The 18,839-nt window shown below is 46.4% G+C and overlaps 1 protein-coding gene across 4 annotated transcripts in view; it reads right to left on the reverse strand.

Annotated features, from left to right (window-relative positions):
- Positions 1–18,839, reverse strand: part of FRMD4A (FERM domain containing 4A) — a 577,190-nt gene that overhangs the window by 293,351 nt on the left and 265,000 nt on the right. The window contains exon 1 of one of the 4 annotated variants that reach the window (XM_064479533.1): positions 10,587–11,510. The exons of 2 other annotated variants lie outside the window; for them this stretch is intronic. In XM_064479533.1, coding sequence (XP_064335603.1) covers positions 10,587–10,679 — 93 coding nt within the window. In that variant the 5' untranslated portion in view covers positions 10,680–11,510. Of the gene's footprint in view, positions 1–10,586; positions 11,511–18,839 lie in introns of those variants that run through there. One more of the 4 variants, XM_064479530.1, reaches the window with a different exon arrangement.

The following is an 18,839-nucleotide window of genomic DNA, read 5'->3' on the forward strand; positions in this document are numbered from 1 at the left end:
CCACATGAATGGACCTGGCCCTGCAACAGGGCAGCTCAAAGCAAGCGTGTTACTGCGCACGTGCAGAAGAGTTTCCCGGGGGTGCTGAGGGCAGACCCTGTCCACAGGCAGGAACACTGATTCCACTTCGGAAACAAAATAGCCTAATTCCACAACATCAGCCCGGAATCCTGGGAGAGACTCACAACACGTCTGCTTTTTTTTTTTTTTTTTTTTTTTGACATTTCAAAAAATAAAAATTTTATTGCTATTTATCTGCATGTTAAGTATCCCATTTGCAGTGCATTTAATATGTTTTACAGCTAAATATTTCAGTTTTATCTATGTGCTCGATAGTACGTCTGCTTTCAAAGCTTCTCTCACACTAGTTTGAATTTGATGGACCTAAAAGGAAGAGGAAAGGGGGTGGGGAGGGGATCTACACAGGTGGTAACTGGGGTGGATGCTCCCCATTGTCCCAAATGGAAACCCTTTCATTAATGGGCCCTACATCAAGGCTATGTTCCAATTGCTGATGAAGGTCAGATTTTCTTCTACAAGAAACACCTCGGAGACCCAGTGAGACAGAGGCTGATGTCAACGACGTGATTTCTTCCAGTTCAATCCAAATCCAGTTACTTTTACCGAACAGGTCCAAACCCCAACCTTCAGAATTCAAATTAGGACTGGCTCATTTCAGGCATTTGGTGGCGGGCTCAGTCCTAAATTATACTTCCTCAAATCTATTCTGGGACTTGGCTGGGTTGTGGCCCTCTGACATGTGATAGCAGAAACCCATTTTTTCCCAAACATTTTCAGAAGCAAAACAAAGCAAAAGAAAAAGAGGTTTTCTTCGGATTGATCTGATGGTGGGGTGATGACTTTCCATGCAGGTGACCAACGTAAGATGTTGAAATCTGTCTTTCATCTTCTCTCTTGCCTTTTTCTTTTTTTTGGCTGGACTAGCTCTCAGGGACCAACTGCAGCTCTGCTTTTCTGACATAGTGGTTTAAGTTGAGGGGGGCTGTTTGAAACAGGGATGCTGTGTTTCTGGGGTGCTATAAGGAGGAAGATTCACTGCTGGGCTTGGCTGCCGAGACTTCCACCCACTGTCCCCCGTCCCGGTCTCTGCTTCCTCTGTCCAGGACTGACCTCAGGTTGAGAAAAACAGTCCTGAGAGTTTCTCCCTTTTCCCAACTCCGTTATTTCTGTTTCCTGTGCTGTGCGCTTTTCCCTACCTCACTGGTGCTTTTTTTCTGGAAAACTATACTTCCAATACTTATTAAATACTGAGTATTAAATACTCAGACTTCAGTCCATGTTATAACACTTAGAGTTTCAGATTCAGGATGTCTGGGGGTGGAGACGGTGCATCTGTGTGTTTGGAGAACACCCCGGGGATTCTGACGCCTGCAGCTTGCTTTTTGATCACAAGCTTTTTGATGACATTGGAGCAGGATGACTTCCTTGTCCTTCTCTTACTTAACGATCAGCAGCACTGGACAGTCCTACACTCCCTCCTGAGAATTTCTCTTCAATTCTCTTTGCACCTCACTGGATGCACTGTATTCATCTTCTTGGCTGGTTCCTCCTCTTGGAACTGCCTTCTAAGCTTGGGTCCAGTCCTCTGATATTTCCTTGTGCCACCATCCAGGTGATATCACCTCGTCTTGTGGCTACAAATACTAGCCTCCAAGGGTGTACTGGTAAATGTTCAATCATTGATTGCCCAGGAAAAAAAAAAGTCCTGATTTGTAATGTTTGCCAATTTCCATGGCCCATTTCAAGCTGCCCACGTGTGGTCACTGAATGTGGAGTTGGGAAGAGATGTACTCAGTCAGCTCTTCGGAGCTGGGATAAGCCGGCTCCATCATTCCCTATTAACATCCACATTTATCTCTCCAGTCCAGACTCTCATCTAAATACCAAACGTGTTTTTAATGTCCTCCATTTGAATTTTAAACCATCATCTCAAGTTTAACACACCCAAATAGAACTCCTTATCTCCCCGCCCCTGCTGTCATCACCATCCAGCTCTTCCTGTGGCATTTCCCATCTTAATGTCAACTCCATCCTCCAGCTGCTCAGGATGCCTTCTTAACCCCTCTCTTTCTCTTGTTACCCAGTCCATCGGCCAATCCTGGTGACTCTGCATTCTAGATAAATCCAGACTCAATTAATTTCTCACCACTTCCAGAGCCAGCATCTCTCATAAAGATTCTTATACTAATGACCTAGTGAGTCTCCCTGCTTCCCTGCCTGGTTCGCTGCCAGTCTAGTAGCCAGTGAATCCTTTAATACATGTCAGCTGAAGTCATCCTTCTGTCCCCAAACCACTGATCTCCTTCTGTCTCGCTTAGAGTAAAACCCCGAAGTCCATGCCATGGACTGTGCAGTCCTCTGTCATTTGAGCTCCTCAGATTCCCCTGACTGCTGCTGCTTACCACTTACCCCCGGGCCCGCCCCCTTTTGCTCTGCTCCAGCTCCAGCTGCTGGAACAGAAGGGGACCTATTGCTCAAACCCATCAAGCGTGCTCTTGCATCACACCTTGTGTCCTTGTGGTTTCCTCTGCCTGGCGGGGTCTCCCCTGAGGTGGCTGCACGCCTGGCTCCCTGACTTCTTGGTGTCTCTCCTCAAACATCACCTCAACAGAGAGCTGCCTTATAGAGAAAGCAGCACACCCCATCTCCCCTCACTCCTTATCCTGCTATGTATTTCCTAAGAAGCCTTCTCACCATGGAAATCCTCGTGGGGGATTTCCAAGACCCCTCGCAGATACCCAGATGCATGGATGCTCAAGTGTCTGATGTGAAATGGTGCAGCACACTCAGCCTCCTGTATCTGCAGGTCCCACACCAGCAGACGAGGAGGGCCCACAGCATCATGAAAGCAGAGACGCTGCTGTATCCCCTGAGCCTATATCGCTGCCTGGCATGTAGTAGGTATTAAATAAAAATCCATCGACCTCATAAATAGAGTGTTGGGTCCTAAACATTAGACTCCCTAAGGTGTTTATATTCTGAGACTGATTTTGTTTGATTGAACATGGACCACATTTTCCAGAAATGATTAATATACTTCTAAGCCTCACTAGTTTTCCTGATTAATGTTCCAATAGTGGAGTTTGAAGGACAATTTGGAAGCAATCTAACCATTTGGGAACATGACCTTGGCATTTTTGAGGAAAGTCAGCAGGCAGTGAAGGAAAATGACCAGAGGCATGTTTATGGGCTGTCTTCAAATATTCACACGGATTCTGATTAGGGGTAGAAGGGGCTGCCCACACACTCAGAAGCGTTACTTGTGTAGTAGGATTTCAAGACGTTTTCCATGAGAAAGTTCCCTGCTAAGACAAGTTGAGTCACTGTGTTAGAACTGGTAATGACACAGATATTTCTCTGCACAAGAAAGGCAGGCACTCTGCAATGCTATCCTTTGTGCATCAGTTCTGTTGGATTTTATGACCCTGAAAATATTCTTTTCATTCATCTATTCACATTCATTCAATAAGTGTGTATTCATGCTATATATGTGCTGGGTATTGCTCTAGGCTCTGGAACTGGGTAGAAAAACTGATCAAGTCCTTTGAAGCAGTTAGTTATTGAGTGACTGGAAAGGGAAGAGAAAAAAAGAACTGAAAAATCCACAGATGTGGTTCATCCACTCCCAGGTCACAAAACAAAGATCCATGGCATAGTTTCTTCTATATTGTTTCCTGCACATAAGATAATACTGTTCTCAGAGGCGCATTGATAAATCAACACAAACAAATGTGGATTGTTACAACAATGTGTTCAAAGACACTCTTATATTACACAGGTGCATACTCTTCACTCTGCTAGAGCAATTTATAAGAGATCTGCCTTCAGAACACCTATAGTGAGTGTCCTGAGAATTCAAAATTGATTGTATGAACATGAGCTGCAAGATGGCAGGGTAAAACATACCCAGAACTGACTTCATCCTTGCTCCAGAGGAGAAGAACTTTGCCAGAGCAGCTGCATCTGATCTCAAGTGATCTAAAAGGAAGCTTTGCATGGCACTAGCTTCTGTGACTTCAGAAGGCTGTGATAAAAGTACCCAGAAAGCAGACCCAAAGTGAGGGGAACTTCATAGGATGTCCCAGGATAATGTGTCCAACTTTCAAAGAGATGAAAAGTTTTTCCTCTTATTGAGAATGACACTCTTGACTAAGAATCCAACACATTAACTCATTTATTTTCTTTTGATGTGAAGACACAAGACGGCACAGAAACTAGCTAATTTCGTTCAGCTAGCATCTGGCCCAGATAATACATGCTTGCAACAATCTCACCTTGGGGCAGTGGTTCCCAATGTGGCCTCACAGTGGAATCCCCTGGGGGATTTAATACTGTTGATGCCTGGGTCCCCTCTCTGGAGATTCTGTTGTTTATTGGTTTGGGGTGTGGCATGGATGTTGGGGTTTTTAAAGCTCCTTAGGTGCTTCCAGTGTGAAGCCAAGGCTGAGAAGCACTGCTTCTGGATGAGTGATGGTATTTGACCCAAGATGTTAATGAGGGTCCTTAGAAGGTGCCAGGACTGGAGGATGAGTCGTCTAGAGGGGGAAACCATTGCCTGGTTTCCAGCTGAGCTGGAGAGCCATAGTTTGGTGCAGGATGGTGAGGCTCCGGGAGGTCCTGACCATTTCAAGAGTGCTTTCTAGCCCTGCTTTCCACACCTGCCTCGGGAATGAAAGCCCTGGGCTGGTACCAGCAGAAGAACAGCCTTTCCACTACATAATCTCATTCTGGCCAAGATGAGATGTCATTGGTTTACCTTGACATGAGCTGCTGTAAGAAACAAAATAAACATTGGCGCACCAAGTTGGGGTCACTTAAAATGGCACTGGACTAACCAACGTGGGGAAAATGGCTTTCAATGCAGTTTGTGTACCCGAGAATTGGAGTCCCCGAGAGTTCATGTCCTTTCTCCTCCAGAGAGGGGTATATTTATAGCAGGAACCAAGCCTTACACAGGATGAGGGGGCTGGATAATAATCTGTGTGAATACATTGATCTGTCTGAACCGTTTCTTGGCTGTCTGCTTTCCATGGTAATAAATATCCACTAAAAGCCGTCTGCTGTATGTGTTTTTGGTAAAGTCTCACACTTCCCTGCATGAATACATTCAGAATGTAAGCACCACACGCTCCACTACAGAGACTCCGTTGTATTATGAATTCTTAAGTTATGCAGCTTAGCAGCTGTGATAATGTAATGGTTTGCAAAATAATAGACGGGCCATACGTCAACCTGGAATAACACATCAAATAATGAATAACGTGGGTGCAAAAAGGTTTAATTTATACTGTGTTAAAAATACTGTTCCAGAAATACCACACCATTTCAGTCTTTCTAAGACCAAAAAAAAAAAAAAAAAAAAAAAAAAAAAAAAAAAAAAAAAAAAAAAAAAAGCACCCTTTTACTTAGATATTTAAATAATTGTGTAAAAGAGATTGCTTTCTTGTTTATTTTTCAATAAAAATGTTGAATTCCTGTTACTCTGAGAAGAGACACATATTCTGAGTCTGATCAGTTGTTCACACATAATCGCTCTACTTCAAGGTGTGTTCTTTGGTCCTAGAGTTCAGGATAAATAAGAGAAAAGCATTTGTCTCCTTGGTTTGTATTAACATGTAAGAGTGGATGCATTTTGCACCCGCAAGACTGGGGCTCGTGGTCGTTTAACACAAGGAGTGAGACTGTTTCTGTTGATGTCTTCATTCTGATTCTCTTCCCAGATTTCCTCACTGCGGGACGTTTCTAGCAACTGTCAGATTTCACTCATTCCTTCATCTAGTGACTATCTGTTGCTCTCCTGATATGAACCAGGGGCTGAGATGTGTTCCCTGCCCTCAACGAGCTTGTCCTCATGTGGAAAACGGATGTGATGGAAACAGGCTGGCTATAGGCGAAATTCAATGCTGTGTGATTTGTGCTATTTTAAGGGAGATACAAAGCACTTTGGGAGCCTGAAGGAAGGTAGAGCAGTTATTCTGACCCAAGGAGTGGACAGGGTACCTGGAAAGGCTTCCAAAGGGTGTTATCTTTAGGCTGAATGGTGTGAGTAGGGAGTTAAGGAGGTGGAGGGAGGAGGCAGTATGTATCAAGCTGACAAAAACTCATGCAAAGACCCTGTAGCAAGGGAGAGCATGGTAGTTTAGAGGAAGTGCAGAGTTGTTCAGTGTGGTTGGAGTACAACACACCCAGGGCAGGGTATGGGGAGAGATGAGGCTGGAGAGGGTGGGAGGGTCCTGATTATGAAGGACTTTGTAACTACATTTAGACATTTGAACTCATCTTCAGGCAGGGATTTTAGGTAGACAAGTCAAAGGTGATGGAGTCCTAACCAAGAAATGGTGAGAAGCAGCGAGAGAGATTCTGGAGCTAGAATTGGCAGCACGTGGTGACTGACTAGATGGGGGACACCAAGGCTGGGGAGGAGGCAGGTAAGATGCCTGCATTCTACTTTGGGTGTTTAGGTAGCTGGTGGTGTTGGAGGAAGAGGAACAGGATTGTGGGTGAGATGGCGAATTCTACTTTGGACACGTTAGACTTGTGGTATTGAGACACCCAGGAGAAGAGAGATGTCCAGCCCCCCAGCCCCAGATGTTCAGACTCCCTGAGTGAGTCTGGGTGAGAGAGAGGCTATATCAATGGGGAGGTGGACATCCTTCATCAATGCACATGTGAAAACAGTGTGGGCTGGGCCACGTACAGCTTGGCCCACTCACTCTTAGGGTTTGGACCTATAAAGATAATCTCCAGTGTGAAACCATTGCCTCATATTGTAGGCTCACAGAAGTTTAGTAAAAGCATTCCCCCCCGTCCCCAAGGCAAACTCCCAGAACATAGGTCCACATTTGCTCCTTCTTTAACTCACTTATTTATTATGTTCTTACATTCACTAGAATTTTCCATGAAGTCCATTTTTACCTTTCCAGCTCTAGAAGGAAAAGGTCCTACAGAAGTATCTGGGGTGGGTAATAGATTTCCGGCCAAGATGGCAGAGCGGCAGGACCATGAGCGCACCTCTCCTTGCAGCTACAACAAAACCACAGCCACCTGCCCACCAGCCATCAAGAAAACAGACTGGAGCCTAGCAGAAGTATCTGGGCTTGAGTAAGTTTAGTTACTTGGTATTGGTGTGCAATGAATTTGCAACATGCTGTTTTTCATGTCTTACATAAAATTGGGAGTCCAAGAGAAGTTAGAAATACCTCTGTCTTGGCTTTTATCAGATGAATAGCCCTTCAAGGACCTCTCTGGGTGACAGTAAGTGTGACTCAGAGTGTGTGTAAAAGGTTAATGGTTATTAAAAATACAAGCCAGTGTTTCTCAACCCAAAGATAGGCAAACTTCAAAAAGAGGCCAATCATTAATGGTTGCTTTCTTTCCCTACATGCCAGGTGCCATGGTAGGACCTTGACATACGTCACCTCTAAACCTTAACAACCGTCCTCAAGGGGAGTTAGTGCAGGTGGATAAACCAGGCTGAGGAAGCCCGAGTCACCTTGCCAAAGTCAGACAATTGATAGATAGCCAGGCTCTAGTTTCTCCGGGCAGCATGGTGCCTCCTGATGCGCCTACATCACCTTCATTAATTATCTCGTTGCTGGATTAGAGCCCTCCTGTGTTGACTTACAACTCTTTCTTTTATCTAAGCCTCGGATCCCTAACCTCGCCTATGTTACCAAACACGGCATCTTAGATTTATTTTCCTGCCCTGCCTAGCCTGGTGATGAGTTGATGGTCGTCTGTGAAAACATATCAACAAGAACTAGGGTTGGTCCTCCTGCCTGAGTGTTTTTGAAATCAAAATTTGATGGCTGTCGCGGTAGCATGGTTAGAAAGGTGCATTTCTTGCTTTTCCCACTCAACTTCTAGGCAGTTGGAAAACGGAAGCCCTTGTTTAATCCTGGGCATGTAAGGGCTCATGACTTGTCAGCGCACTAGGTCGTGAGTTAGTCATTCTCTCTGGTCTCTGCACCTCTGCCTTTGGTAAATTTCCTTTCATGTGAAGTACTAGTGACAAGTTGGGCGTAACCCTTTTCTCAGGGCCAAGCTACACTGTCCAGGCTCCCCCAGGGAGTGGAGGTGATGAAACACAGGCTCAGTGGCTGGCATGGAAGATACCGGGTCCCTTGATTAAGGTCCTGTTCTGTCACTGACTGTCTGTCCCCAGACAGAAGACGAAACCTCTAGAATGCCGTGGTTTCCCTGTCCATACAGGGCAAGGGTAATAATCCCCGTTCTCTGCGTCTCATTACCAACTCACGGTCGTCGAGAGAGAACAAATACGAAAGGGCATCGGGGCAGAGGTGTTATAGAAAGGCGAGGCCTTAGAATCATTAAATGCCACGAGACGGAAGAAATCCTGAATGTCTGTTACCCTCTGGGCTGCTGATGTAGCCGAGAAAGCTGTCTTGGCCTTTAATTCTGGGCATCCTGAGGAAAGAGTGCTGGTTCCCAGTGCCTGCCCTTAAAGCAAATGTCATTTCTCACCTTTCCTCCCCCCACTTTTATATAAACAGATGACTCTGATTCTGAAAACTGCCATAAAATCAGCAACGGCGTAAAAGATCCAATTGAAACCGACGTGACATCATAGATTCCAATTACTTGCACTGTCCCCTGTGGTGGAGGGTGAGAGGGGAGCTCATAGCAACGCAAGGAGACTCTTCTTTGAGTGATGGTGTCCCAGCCCCACCACTTCCCAGCTAGCAATGGAGAGCAATAGGACATTTGATGCTCCAGTGATGTACGTGCTTCTCTGAAGGGCCCAGAGGCTTTCGGATCAGACTCCACAGAGTTCCTAAGACCCGGGCAACACTGGTGTGTGCCCAAGGGCCGGACATAGGTCCATGTCTTGAATGTAAGTAAATGCCAGCACATACAACAACAGACATGTTTTATACAAGACACCGTGTTTGTACCCTGTTAGTTTTTCTTAAACGAATAACAGAAACAGTAACTGGATACATCTGGATTTACTAAACGCACGTGATTTATTAAGCATCCATCTGGAGATGCTAACGGTTAAATAGGTTACTATGGGGTTTTGTGCACATCTGCAGGAGAACTCTCTCCCTGGGGTTAGTCATGTTGTGTAATTCCACTGTGGGTAAGTCATGCTTCCAAGTGAGTTTTTGTGAACAGAATATATTAAAGAAACTGAGTTACCAGACAGGTCAAAACATTTTCACCAGAAACTAAAATCACGTTCAGTAGACGCTAAATGTGTAACTACAATGATAAATTTATAAATTTTGCTATACCGGTTGGTCCTATATTCAGTAGCTCTTGGTATAAAAGCGGGCACAAGTTAGGCACCGAACACAGTTAAGTTGTTGACTCTGATATGGAGCACAAGAAATCCGTCTTGAAATAAAGACCTACACACAGCCCGAATGGGAGGTGAAGTTTTTTTTTCCTTCATTAATATGCAAATAGCAGAAAAAAAATGTTAACATCAAAAGTCAGGAAATCAACCCCACCTGGAAGTCTAGCTAGCCCCTCGTATTTGTAAAGCTTTAATCACGTTTTCCTTCCATTTAAAAATCACTGGGTAGTAAGTACACAAACCAGAAAAAGTCACTTGAATTAAATGCTGTCCCTCTTACAAGGTACAGCAGGTTGCTTCTCTGTCATGAGGACCGTTTGCGATGCCCGTTGCCTTATTGATTTTAGATTACACCTTAACCCAAAATGTCTAAGCAGACATCCATAGTGCACGGGGGGTGGGGGGTGTGCTGCCATGATTCAAACAGGGGCTTTGGGGGTTTCTGAGACCCACAAACATCCCAGCCCTGCGTCGGTGCAGGCACTGTCCCCGCGGGAATGAGCCCAGCGTCCTGAGGACGACCAGACATGCTTTGACTCCAGCCCCCCGCCCCAAACTGCACCAGTCACTCCAGAGAAGGACAAATCCCCATTATTGTTTCACAGCATCTTCTTTGCCAGGCGGTACCGAACAGTAAGCGTGCTTTCAGAAAATTAACAGAGTAATTTTGAGCCAAAATCCACAGTATTTTAAAAAACACCCCAAATGATAGTAAGGTATTTGAAACAACAATAGCAATAAAACAACAGAGGGGATTTTAATCAACCAGGTGCATCATTTAAACCCTCAAAACATCACAGCTCCTTCATGTCATCATCACCTCTTTTGAAGACACTGTCACCCAGCAGAGGAAAGAAAATTTTCAGCCCTGCTGCACGAGTGGATCTGTTTCACTAAACGAAGAAGAAAACAGGTTTTGCAGCCCAAAGCTCTTCTCGACAAGCACTCGCATCGTCTGTCCTCTCTCCAGAGGGCAGTCCCTACCCCAATCTTTTCTCTTGTATTTCATCTCTAACAGCCCCCATCCCCATGCACAGCCGACAAAAATTTGTTTCAAAATTCTCATCATTATCTGCTAAGAAAAACAAATTACATATGCCAGAGTATTCTACGGACCCAGGGGTTTGAATTTTTCAGGAAAACATGACTACCAGAAGGGATGCTGTGTACAATGAAAAGAACTGTCTCCCTTTCTTTGAAGCAATTGCTCGGTGAAAAACAAACAGTCGACCACGTCGCTTACCCTCTCCACGCTGCGTCTTCTCAGAGATCCATAAGGAATTTTCAGTAAAAGTCTTTGGGATCTATTCGGAGCCACTGCAGCCTGGACCACCATGGTGTAGAGCCGTGTGTGTGTGTGCCTGTGTGTGTGTGTCTGTTCCCAGCAAAGGGAGAGACGGAGGCGTCCTCAAAACTAAGTTACGGTCTCCTGGAGGTTTCCCAAAGATCAAATAACCGAAAGAGCTTTTTCTTTCGACCATATGAGTCAAGATGTGGTGTGTCGGGAGGTGGGGGGTGGGGAGGAAGAAAAACAGCCCAAGTTCTGCAACTTCAGCCTGCCTCCAGCAGCTCAGCCCAGCTCCCTCCTGCCTGCCCCTGCGTGTCAGTCTCCCAGTGAGTCTGCAGGTCCCAGAAGTGGGCAAATGACGCTTCTGGGGGAAGTGATCCAGAAATGTCAACTTTGTTTCTCGTGGTTCCAGATGGTAACCAGGTCAGTTGTTGATTCGAAGCCCTATCAGACGTATTATTCATCCCATCACGTGACTCCAAGCCCCTCGGCCATACAGTAGGTCACATGCTCACCTTAAAGAGACTATTTGGAATATCACCATCTGGTGCGGAGATTAATGTGCAGTCCTGCATTCTGATTTCACTCTCTTCTGAACACAGGAAAAATAGTTGGAGGGCAGTGACATAACACACTGGGGACTTCAGGGGATCCCTTTTCACAGTCATAAATTATACGTATGACCCTGAGCATCAGACATGCATGTCTGTTTCTTTCCTTGCAGCTTTCCAATGGATGGGAAAGAAATGTAGGCATATAGTTAATTATATATGTGAATGCAGTCCACAAAGAGAAAGTGTGAAAGACGAAAGGAGAAAATGTTTGTATCACATGGTTCAGATGAATCAAATCAAATATACCAGACAGACTTCCATTTGGCATCTCCTCATTTAAATGTTTGTGTTACAGAGCATTTATTTTTATGTATGGCAATAAACATGAAGAAATTATGTTTGATTTTACAAGGCTCTGCAAAGGACTGTCTAAGCTCAGATGTACCCATCACACTTGCCTGTTCGTCCCTAATCACATGGTATAATTCCACGTCAGACAAGCTTCTCAGACTGATGGTACACATGCCCTAAAAATTTAAGTTTCCTGTGATATTTTGTTACTGATAGCTTATTCAATTCTGCAACACCCCCCCACCCCATCTCTACTCCTCCCTCAATCTGCTTATTTCTATAGCAGAGAAAATGACTAAAAAGAAAAGCAAGGGGCTTCCAGGATTGACAGTATTTTAGTTTTTTTCTTTTTAACGTATTTCTGCATCCGCTGCTCCTCTCCGATCCCAGGATTTATGAACGGGATGCCATTTCCTTTGTAAAAATCCTGTGCTTTTGGGTGTTTGCCTAATATCACTCTTCTGCTTTGGGAACCAGGTTTTATTTACTCTCTGCAGGCTCATTTATTGAAAACGATGGAAAAGAAAGTTCTGTTTATTCTAAGAATCTGATGGGAAGTGGGGGTGGGGCGCAGAGGGAAAAAAAGTGGAGTTTGCCGCTGCTCGAAAATGAATCAGGAAAAAGAACGGGGGTGGGGGGGTGTTGGTGGGGGTAGCGGTGGGAGGGATGGAGACGTGGGTCTGGTCACCCAACTCAGACACACATTAAGAGGCAGTTAAAGAAAGCATCAAGTTGATGTGGGAAATTCCAAATATACAACAATCAGGCTTTGTTCCTAATGGGATCCATATGTGCAGCCGGAGAGTTAGAGGGGGAGAGAGAGGCAGGGAGACAGGGAAAGATGGAAAGTTCTCCAGCATGACCTGCACAGAGACTTGGGTGACGTGGTTTAGGCTTACAGACCCTTCTTCCTCCTCCTTACTTCCTTCCTGCGCTGCCTGGTTTCCAGCTCTTTTAGGGGTGCAAATAAATCTGGAATGATATTCCATTCCTCAGCCAAATCAACAGAATCTCTTCCCTTTGTAAAACTCCATTTGACTACAGACCGGTTTCGAACAAAGGATAGGCACATTCTCAAAACACTGATCAGTCCAGACCCCTGGGATTTCTGTTGGAAAATGCAGTTTGAGAGGGGGGCAAAGGATTAGATCAACTGAGAAATCACTGTCTCTCTCCTGACCCAGGCCAGGGCAAAGCCCCTGGGAGCTGGATTTATTTATATTTGACTAAATGCAACTTCCTGTTTCCCAGGGGTATTAATGAGTGTTTCACTGAAGGGCTTAAGGCTTCATGGCATAGTTCACATCATAAGGGACACTTTGATGAACTAAGTGCAAATAAAACAAAAACATATGCCTTTGATTAAAGTTAAAAAACATATAGATGAGAATGTTAATGGAAACAAAAATAACCCTTGGCCAGACTCCCACACATTTGAGCCCCACACACTCTACTTCCCCAGGGGCAGGGGGTGGGGAGGAAGATCATTTCTCATATCAGCACCGGCAGGCGCCTCGTTGCAGACCAGAGAGAGGAGGAGGTGGCCCAGGACCCTCCCCAGTCCCCAGAGAGTAGGTGGACACCTCCTCAGAGAGGTGTGAAGGCTCTCAAAGTTCAGCTTGTTCAAAACTATCTTTCTGATGGTCTTGCTGTGGGTGTTTGAGATCTAAAATTAAGTACTCCGACTAAAGTATTTGTTTCCAAAAGATCACTGTTACAATACAAATATATTTCCTTTGAGGGGATAGGTACACATACCTTAACAGATATGACCACTTTCGGAGATGTGAGGGTAACTAATGTTTACGGAGTACATAGCAGTGGCCAGGCAACGTGCTGGAAGCCTACCAAGGGCTGTCTCCATGGCAGAATTGTTTCATTATCTAGGTTTTACAAGTGATGACACCGGGGCCCAGAGAGGGTTAATACGTTGACCAGGATAGCACAGCTAGAACTGTCAGAGCTAAGATGAAAACAAACAACGTCAGTTTGGGTGATTTCAGGGCCCGAGTGGGTTCATTACTCTCTCACCTGCCACCGAGGACTTTATCAGATTTCAGCCCTTGGAAATCTAGAAATGAGATGCATCTAAGGGAAATGGAAAAAAATCACTGTCTTTGAAGGAGAGAGGACTTCAATACAGGACATGGCATTAGACTGAGCTGTGCTGGTGTCTCTGGAACCACTGCCTTGAGGTCCCTTGGAGCTCAGCACAGGGTACGGAAGAGCCAAGAAGCTCACAGGAGTGGAGGAAGAACCCAGGGAGGCAGCATCCCCAGGAGCAAGCACAACCCAACCCAGGGCTGAGGAGCAAAGGGAAGAGCTGGTTACTAGAGCCCACGGCCCACGTCACCTGGCAGAGGCTGGAACCCTAGGGACCCATCCCGTGGGACCAAATCACTGCTGGAGCCACCAGCCAAGGCCAAGTGTGCAAAAGGGGGTCAGAGAACTACCTTGCATCTCTCTTCCTACCCCTTCCATGAGCTGAAGCCACCCACCCACGCGGAGCTGTGGACATAGCCACAAAGGCCGGGCAGGAAAGGGCAGGGAATAGATTTGAGGATGAACCGCGGAAGACCAGCCCCGAGGGACCCAGGGACGCTGGAACAAAGAACTGGACAGTGGTGAATTTAGAACTAGCTGAAAGAGAACAGAAGGACACAAGGAAAACCTTTGGAAGGCAATACAGCTGTCGGTCCCCCTCCACGGGTTCCACATCCGCGGATTCAACCAAACGTGGATATAGGTTTTTATCCGCGGTTGGTTGAATTCGTGGATGTGGAACCCGCGGATCTGGAGCGCCGACTGTCAGGGACTGGAGCATCTGCGGATTTTGGCATCTGCAGAGGTCCAGTAATTGATCCCCTGAGGAACCCCTGAGGGACTGTATTACGTAGAGAGACCACGTTTCTGCCAGGGTGATGGCTGATGGGGTTCCCTGTGCGTCCAGGGAATGGCCTGACAGCCACGGAACAGACCAGGATGATGCTCCCAGACGGGATATCAATGACCTTGCGGGAGACGGGGAAGAGAGACACCTCCACTCTAGAGTCCCTGAAGCTGCTGCTTCTGATGCCTCTGGGAGGCAGCACATGACTCGAGGCTGGTGGAGCTTTGTTCTTGTTTGCTTTGAGCATTTGCTTCCCATCTCCATGAAAGTGTTCACATTCAAACTCTGGAATGAAAATGCATAGGAATCGATTGAACCCCATTTCAGGAAAATCAATGGTCCTGACGCACCAAAGCAAGATGTATCCAATCAAATGGGTGTTCATGGTCACGGAGAGCAGAGATGAAAGAGGCAGTGGGGATGAGGACCTGTCAGAGGGAAAGTGTTTGGAGACAGCAGGGAGGCAGGAGACTCCACCCGGGCGATGTGTGTGCCGGGTGCGGGAGCCGACTCCCACGTCAGGCCCCTTGCGGTGCTGGTGTCTGCTGGCAGCCCTGGGGAGGGTGGGTGACCTCCTGGGAGAATACTGGGCACAGACATGGGGACTGGTCATTGTAACTTCCTGCCCAGAGTAAGCCTGACATACGGAATCAAGTGTTTATCCCCGCTGCAGGCCCATGGCCTGCAATGACCATTTGTGAGTCTAAAATTTTTGGCGCTGGGAAGGTCCACGTGGACGCCTGTCTTCCCAGACTGCAACTCACCGGCACTAAGTAAACACACTGGCACAGCTGGATTTTGTTCATCTGGTGGAATGTGAAGAGAGGGGGGTCGTAGGACAGAGGGGTTTTGTCTGGGGGAGGTGACCGAGGGTGTGCTGTGGGGGAGAAAGGGGGGCATTCTGAAACTCTGGGGTCAGAGGGCAGCCCGAGGCCACCGCAGGTCAGAGGCGAAGGGCAGTGAGCTGAGAAGGGTTGAGAGGGTGAGCTGAAGTGTCCTTCCAGAAAGAAGGACAGAGTCTGAAAAATTCATCTCTGGCCTTTTCAGAGGTGGAATGTTGCTACCGTGAAGGAAATGAAGACATGGAGAGCTGGCGGAGATGTTTCCTCTAAGGTCCATCTCAAGCCATTCTTTCTGCTCAGCTGAGCAGGGTGTTAAATGGGCTCTTTCTCAGTTTCATTGGTGGTTTCAAGGCAACAGGTGCCACTTTCTGCCACATCCACCCAAGGGTTTGCAAGGGTGGAGGGTCTGAGACAGTCTTGACACCCTAAGCTGACCTTGCCCTGCTGGCTGTCAGGGTAGGGGGAGGGAGGGGAGGATGAGCCACTGTCCCCACACCTCAAGCCTGGTGACAGGGGCTTTGAGGCTCCCGCCCTGCTGGAGGGGCACAGGGAGTGTTTGGAAGGGAAAGGGATGGAGGAGCAGCTGCTGTGAGCAAAGAGGGGGAAGTGACTTCTATCCCATCATCCTGGTTCATCCTAAGTGCGCCCTGTGTTGTGTGAAGACAGGTTGACAGAGGCTGGGGGTGTTCACCCATGACAAAGAGAGCATTTTAAATGACCAACTGGGAGAGACTTTGATACTGTGATCCATAATAAAAATATAAATTTGGTCTTAGTCCTTTTTTCTGGCACTTAAAATCTCTTAAAATCCTTGGAATTTTCAAAGTGCTGGGAGTGATAAAGATGCCTTTGGTCATGCTCATGAGGTGAGTTTTGGAAAGCCCTTAGGACACCTACGGATGGGGCTTGTCACCAGAGGAACCAACCTGTGCCACCACTGACCTTTGGGGAGGGGAGAGGGGTTGGAGATTGAATCAATCACCAATGGCCAATGATTTAATCAGCCATCCTTATGTCATGAAGCCTCCATAAAATCCCAGTAGTATGGGGTTTGGAGAGGTTCTAGGTTGGAGATTTGGGGGAGATTGGTGTACCCAGAGAGGGCATGGAAGCTTCAAGCCCTTTCCTCATCTTTGCCCCAAGCTTTTCTTCCATCTGGCTAGTAATCAACTGGTAATTTAGTAAGTAAAATGTTTCCAAGTTCTGTGAATTGCTCTGGGAAATCAATCAACCCCACAAAGCAGGTCTGCTTTATAGCCCACTTGGTCAGAAGCACAGATGACAACCTGAACTTGGATTTGGTGTCTGAAGTGGGATTGGTGAGGGGCAGTCTTGTAGGATGGAGCCCTCAACTCTGTGGGATCTGATACTGTCTCCAGGTAGACGGTGTCATGACTGAGTTGAATTGGAGGACACCTGGATGGTATTGGAGAATAGTTGGTGTGGGATTCCCTGCTCCCACCACACACACATTGGAATTGGGTTTGGGAGTATTAAGAGCTATCCCTTTTGCCTGGGACCTGCAGTGAGAAATCTCGAATACTGGGAAAGTGGAGGCGGGGGCAGGTCTTCAAAGAACCCATAGGCACCTACAAGGACCAGATTGGGTCTAAACACCTGTCAGCCCCAGAGAGATCTTCCTGCCCTGGTCCCTCCTACCTTTCCCCATGCCCGGCATCACCCGACACTAGCCCTCAGCTGGGGAAGAGGAGGTGCTGTCGCCTTGAATGAAGTTTGGACTTTTCTACTATTGTCATGGAACAGAGATGAGAGAATAAATAGGCCGAGATTGACCCAAACATACGCATGAATACAGCACATTCCTAACCAATTTGGAAAATTCCTCCAGTGGGAGGGAGGGAAATTCAGAAGGGAAGGCCTGTCTTTCTTCAACATTCCAGCACCATTTCCATGAGCTCCTAACTCAGCTAACCTGGGTAATTCACATCACGTCTTATTAAAGTAAGCTGTGACTGAGGATGTACAAACAGAAGTACTGCCAACATGCATGATTTTCTGTTCGAAAAGTGCCTGGAATTCAGGCCAAGCACGGAACCCGATATCCCCAGGAACAGAACCAGGACATGGCACAACACTGGTGTCGCCTGACCTCACGTATCCAGGGCCTGTGGGATTATCTGCAGGTCCCCTTGTAGGACAGTTTAGGTTTCTCTTGGTTGGAACTAAGATTTGCACTAAAGCAACACACAGTTGGCTTTATCCACCTTTGGACAGACTGTCCCTCCTCCTGTGGCATTTGGTAGAAACAGTAGGTAGAACTGTAGCTAGCTTGGGTAGGCAGATGAAGTTTTCCTCCCATTCTTTTATTTATTTATTTTTCCTCTCTCTCTCCTCTTTCTCTCTCTCTCTTTCTGTTTCATGCTTCCTTTGGCTAGTTGGGCTCCATCCTGGGCTTCACTGAACAGTTCTCCTCCATGAACATCCAGGCAAAGGAAATAAAAGAAGTTTAATCTGAATCCTTCGTTGTGACTCCTGATCATCGTTGCTGGTAAAGGTTTGATGGACGAGAATGACTCTATCACTTGCCTCCAAGATGATGTTGTCTGAGCTCTTCTATTTCACACCAAGCTCTCCACTGGCCTTGCCCCTTGTCTAAATCAACATGATTTCCTTTCATTGCTTACACTGCACATCATTCAACAGTGACTCGACTGAGTGTTTAAGAAAGTAATGGCCACCCCATTTACCTAGTACATTGTGTTACAGGTACACTGCTAAAGGTTGGTAAATATGGTAATTCATTTACTTCTCACAATACCTTATCAAATAGATACTCTTGTTTTCCCTGGATGAAGATGAAGAAACTGAGGCAGGGAGAAGGGAAGTCACCTGTCCAGGGTCCCCTGTACATGGCCTCACAGTCCACTTACTGTTAAACCCTCTTAGGTGGCTACTGTGCTGTGCCCAGAATTGAGGACACAAGAGAATTCAGCTCAAACTCTCCTCCTCTCCATGATGAGAGTCTGTGGGGAAGTGAAGGAACACTGACCTTACACATGGGTGGCAGCTGGAGGGGTACTGAACCCCTACACAATAGGAGGAAATGAAATCATGTTCGTGAAAGTTTTCGTAAATCACACACACACACACACACACACACACACACAGTTTTCCTGTTGCCTCTGTCACCACAACAGCCTTCCTGAACTTCACCATTTACTTCTCCCGTTTCAAACATCTTCTGCTATGACATCCATGGTTCATCTGTCTAAATTCCTTACAGGTCCTGCAGCTCAGCCACATTTTTTTTGGGTGGTAAAGAGGCTTTTTCTTGAAACTTTGAGAACTCCTCGTTGAGGATATCTCATTTGAGTACAGAATTAGCCCAGAATAAGACCCTCTGTCCCCATCAACTCAAAAACACACATTTCCATCACAAAGGAAACCAGATCTCAAAAGAAAACATAGCATTTGCTTATGAAAACCTCGCGTGCTAATCAGGCATCCTGGAATCTCGTTCGATTTTTATGGCAGTGATCAAGCTGTAGAGAATGTCAAGTGGAAAATGTTAATGGCCTGGGCGGAGGATTGGTCCATATTCTGCCTTAGT

This window comes from Camelus dromedarius, chromosome 26, assembly GCF_036321535.1.
Source record: "Camelus dromedarius isolate mCamDro1 chromosome 26, mCamDro1.pat, whole genome shotgun sequence".
Lineage (NCBI taxonomy): Eukaryota > Metazoa > Chordata > Mammalia > Artiodactyla > Camelidae > Camelus > Camelus dromedarius.